The sequence below is a fragment of the Monopterus albus genome, unplaced genomic scaffold (assembly GCF_001952655.1).
Source record: "Monopterus albus unplaced genomic scaffold, M_albus_1.0 scaffold376.1, whole genome shotgun sequence".
NCBI classification, from domain to species: Eukaryota; Metazoa; Chordata; class Actinopteri; order Synbranchiformes; family Synbranchidae; genus Monopterus; species Monopterus albus.
In genome coordinates, this window is record NW_018128256.1 from 97,651 (window position 1) to 102,391 (window position 4,741).

A 4,741-nucleotide genomic window follows, 5' to 3' on the forward strand; every position below is an offset into this window, starting at 1 on the left:
GGGGGGTTATGATTAAGGAAACACATTCAACACATTTGTTAGACCCCATGGTGAACTCCACTGGGCATCTTTAAGAACGGTACATTACTCTTAAATACGAATACAACAATGCTAATAACTCATGGTACGATATTGCCACAATAAAAAGTGTATGATAATATTTGTCATGATATTAAAATACTGAAGAAAAAGCATGAAGACATGTCCCTTACTAAATAATGTGTATTTTTGTATAATATATATAAGAGATAATGCAGCAGTCAGTAGCAGTACTTTTATTAAATAAAACAACCGACTATTGCAGCAGGTGGATCATGTAAGCAAAACGATCCATATTAAAAGTGGATCATCAGTGTTTTTAGTAGCCCCTAGGCAGGTTTATCCAGAGAATATGTCTGGTGGTCGTGTCAGCTCTAAAAGGTGATGATGGAGCATCTGCTATGTCAGCTTCAAGTTCTATGTCCTGAACACAGTTATACAATCAAAATAACCACACATAATATCCTGGTAGACACCATCGCACTCCCACAGCAATATTGAGAAATTCTTCTATTGCAACATCACAAAATTACAAATCTCCCTACAGCCCTACTCTTAAGTGTAATCTCTCTGCAGTTTGGATATCATGGGTGTCTACCTCCAACACAACGCGTACAGCCTCTTCAAACATGGGCAAGACATCCAGGTTGCCGTCTTTCTCCATCAGACGAGCCTGACAGATCCAGTATTTGGCAAACTTCTTGGACACTTCCGGTAGCCGTGAGAGGACCTCCTTCACTTGGTCTGGAGGGCAGTCCTGTGGAGGCAGAAAAAAAAAAAACAAAGCAAGCATGATGTCATTTATTTTACTCCTCTGTGTAGCAACAGGCTTTTACCGAGTATCAACACTTTTCTCTTCCAACAAGGTCAAACTAGTTCTTTCTCAGCACATCTCGGCCTTCATTTGATTTGTCCTCATTTTCCCTCTGATTACACAATCTCCATTCAAAGTGTTTTTCAATGTCAGCCACATAAATTCCACTGAAATGTAACATCTAGTGGGAAATTATATCAGATTAAACTGGTCGGTAAAACAATGAGGGGAAAAACCCCTCATTCCAAACTATTTACAGTACCTCTCCAAGCAATTTGATGCAGTCAGCCAGGGACCGGTCTATGGCGGAGATGACAGAGTGGGCCTCGTCTTCCTCCATCATGGCAGTCCAAAATGGCTGGGGCACCGCCACCGTGCGTCTGACCTGAGGTTTCACCGGCATTGGAGGACGTTTGTACGAAATCCCTTTAGACTCCCGCCATTCCTGCAGTTTTCTCCTTGAGCCCAAATAACAGAGCAGAGGGTGCAAAGTTCAACATTTTGACTTTTTGATTCAGGCAGCACAGTAGAGAAAGATAATAATTAAGGGGACAAATTAATCTTATGTTTAACCAAGCACTGCACATTTTCATGGTACTTACAATTCTGTGTAACCCTGCAGCTTGTATCTGTTACAGTCCTAGTTACCAAACAAATAACATGTAGAGGTGTAAGAGGAGATACTGTACTTCAGTCTCATCTGATGATCCATACTGATGTGGATTCTTCATATTTGTGAGTGTCCTGTTGCCCTTTAATTTGACGCAACATTTACAGCTGCTAATTTTCATCAAAACCTACATCTCCTTTACAGAAAGTAGCAGTTTGTTTCGTCTTTCTTTGTAAAATCACACAAAGCTTGTCACAGAAAGCTCAGGTGGGAATTAAAACAGTGCCTGCCCACCCACACAGACTTTATCAATGTCAGCCAGAGAAAGCATAGTCTCTTCATGCCCAGAGAACCAATCAAACACTTTAACTGTACATTTCCATTCTCTGAACTGCCAGGGATTTTGTTTTTTTACTGTCAGTTGTATACCATATAGGTCAGTGTGTCTACTGTTATCATAATTGTATGTTATCACTGATTTTCAAAGCAATAGCACTTTTAATACACCAGAAAAACCTCTTGATGCTAAATGCAAAACCCATTTTCTGACTATTGGTTAATCAGAACAAATATTACTCCAGTTCTTAGATCTTTGCACTGGCTTCCAGTTAAACAACAAATTCATTTTAAGGCCTTACTTAATGTCTGTAAGTCCTTCAATGGTCTAGGCCCAAAAATACATCACAGGTATTTTTGATCAGTACAAGCCTGGAAGGTGTCTCAGATCTACAGGGACTGGTTAGCTAGTGTTGCCCAGAGGTTAACTGATAAACACTTAGTTGCCTTTGTGTATGAAAATGTGCTATATAAATTAACTTGCCTTGCCAGAATCACTAATTTGAATAAAAGAAACTTGCACAACATGTTACCATATCATTGAGATATGATTAATCGCAACTTTCCTTGTGAGTTACAAAAAGATCTGAGGTATAACAGCCCTTATGAAGCAAGTCACAAGTCAAACCTAAAGGGTTATTCACACATAGGAATTCAATTTGCAGCCCTGCACTCACACTGGGCTTGACAAATTCAAAAAGGACCCAGCTACACTACCAGGGGAAGTTGAGAAAGGCTCAGCTTTATACAAACATCCTCTGATAGAGTGCCGGCGACTTCCAGGCAACAGCTAACTGACACTATCCAGGTTCCGGGAAAAACAGAAACACAAAGAAAAGGAATTTTAATTCTTCTTAACCTTAAACAAAATGGAAAAAAAATGCAGGTTGCCAGGGTCTCTGGCCTACTAATTCTCTAGAAAAGCATCTTTATCGAGTTAATGGACGTTAGAAAAATGTGGAAACAAATCACACTGTTGGTGTGTCTGGCTGCAGCAGATTTGGCAGATAACAATTGTCCAATGGGAGCATGTGAAATAGCACACTCCCAGAAGTACAAACAGATGAGACCAGATGCTGCCAACTACTTTGTATCACATGCTGTAAAGAGTGGATATTAAAAACACAATGGTACCATAACATGGTTTCATTCTATACAGTTAACCTGTAATTGTACTACTTACATTCTTTCCTCCTGGGCAGCCGTCAGTTTCTTCCCCTCAGTTTGTGGAATGACCCTGATCAGTGCCTTGGGCATCTTCCCATCTGTGGCCTGGCTGATGGCCCTGGCTGGCTGCGGCACCGTCTGTGACATCACTGGAGCTTCAGCTCTTTTTATACCAGTTGGCTGTGGAGGTACATTTACTGAGCTGTGTCCCTTCTTGCTCTGTGTCTCTTTACATGTCTTGGATTTCCTGCCTGGCTCAGCCACAGCATCTCTGGTAACCCAGCTGACCGCTCTGTAACTGTACCTGCTTGCTGGCGCCAGGGATGTTTGGGAAGCAACTTTACAAGGCTGGCTACTCACAGATCTCTGATTTGTGGACCTGTCAGTGGGCGGACCGGCTGACCTGTTTGTTTTTGACACCCCTACTCTCCCCTCTGACTTAATAGGTGCTGCTGTGCACTTGGAGGGTGTGAAAGTTGATTTCAGTGCATTTGATAATTGACTCTTACATGATAGCTGAGAAAGTTTATCCAACAGTGGTTTGGAATTTGAACTGTTCTGACGTTGACCTTTAAACCCAGCCCTTGCAGTCAAACGACCAGTTGTTCTTTCTTTAGCAGGGTTATTTAGAGTAGTGGTAGTAAATGTTCTCCTCTGAGCCACAGCAGACCTCAGGGAAACAGAGGAGGTGCCTGATCGCACCTTGTTAGTAACAGAAGTAGTGCTGGGATCAGTTGCTGTGGTAGAGGTCTGTGACTTTGTGTTTCTTGGCTGGATGACTGCAGGAATGAGTCCAGTTCTTGTTTTGACAATGGGAACAAGACTCATCCTGCCTGATCGCACCTTGTTAGTAACAGAAGTAGTGCTGGGATCAGTTGCTGTGGTAGAGGTCTGTGACTTTGTGTTTCTTGGCTGGATGACTGCAGGAATGAGTCCTGTTCTTGTTTTGACAGTGGGAACAAGACTCATCCTGACACTGACTGATTTCATTGGAATTGACCGGGTAGCACCTGAGCTTCTGCTGAATCTGGTGTTGGATGGTATTACAGCCACATGGCTTGATTTTGAAGTGGCTTTGCCAGAAGACTGCATTCCTATATTGTGCTGCATTTTGAGATGGTTGGCTGCATTCAGGTTGGATTTAGAGGACACAACAGTGTATGTTCTTGTGAGCACCAGATTTTGATTTGGTTTCGGCTGAACTCGGCCACTGTTTGCACCTGGACAACTGGCATTCTGCTGTCCGGTCAGGATACTGCCTTTTATATTTGTTTTGTAAGTGACACCAAATGCTTTTCTGTCTGGGTGTTTTGTGCAACCAGCAGCCAGAGTTTGAACTTTTGTGCCCTCAACTTGAACCTTGTTCTCTTTTCCCTTAACAACCTGTGAAAACAAACACAAATATAAATTACTCAAAACAGGAACACTGCAGTAGCTATTTTCAGAGTTCTGAATAATGGCCAGAATATCAGCTATTTTTGGCAATGGAAAGGAATAATCAAATTGCCCAATAACCAATAATGACAAGGGGAAAAGAAAGACTGAAATTTATTTTTGTAGGTATTCAGACCCTTTGCTGTGGCTCTCCAGGTTGGGGTCAGGTGCATCCTGTTTACCTTAAATATCCATGAGATGTGTCTAGGACTTGACTGGAGACTGCTTATGGCAAACTGATCAGATATATTGTTTATCTACATGTCCTGTGATAGACTGGCAACCTGTCCAGAGTGGACCCCGCCTCTCGCCCAGTGTCAGCTGGGATAGGGTCCACCCCC

At 42.3% G+C, this 4,741-nt stretch overlaps 1 protein-coding gene across 2 annotated transcripts in view; it reads right to left on the minus strand.

Moving 5' to 3' along the window:
* ckap2l (cytoskeleton associated protein 2-like) overlaps positions 1–4,741 on the minus strand; it is an 8,928-nt gene that overhangs the window by 1,915 nt on the left and 2,272 nt on the right. Inside the window, exons 4-7 of one of the 2 annotated variants that reach the window (XM_020585790.1) lie at positions 3,810–4,349; positions 2,983–3,668; positions 1,116–1,311; positions 638–796 (exon numbers count right to left, since the gene is read on the minus strand). In XM_020585790.1, coding sequence (XP_020441446.1) covers positions 638–796; positions 1,116–1,311; positions 2,983–3,668; positions 3,810–4,349 — 1,581 coding nt within the window. Of the gene's footprint in view, positions 1–637; positions 797–1,115; positions 1,312–2,982; positions 4,350–4,741 lie in introns of both variants that reach the window. The other variant, XM_020585789.1, reaches the window with a different exon arrangement.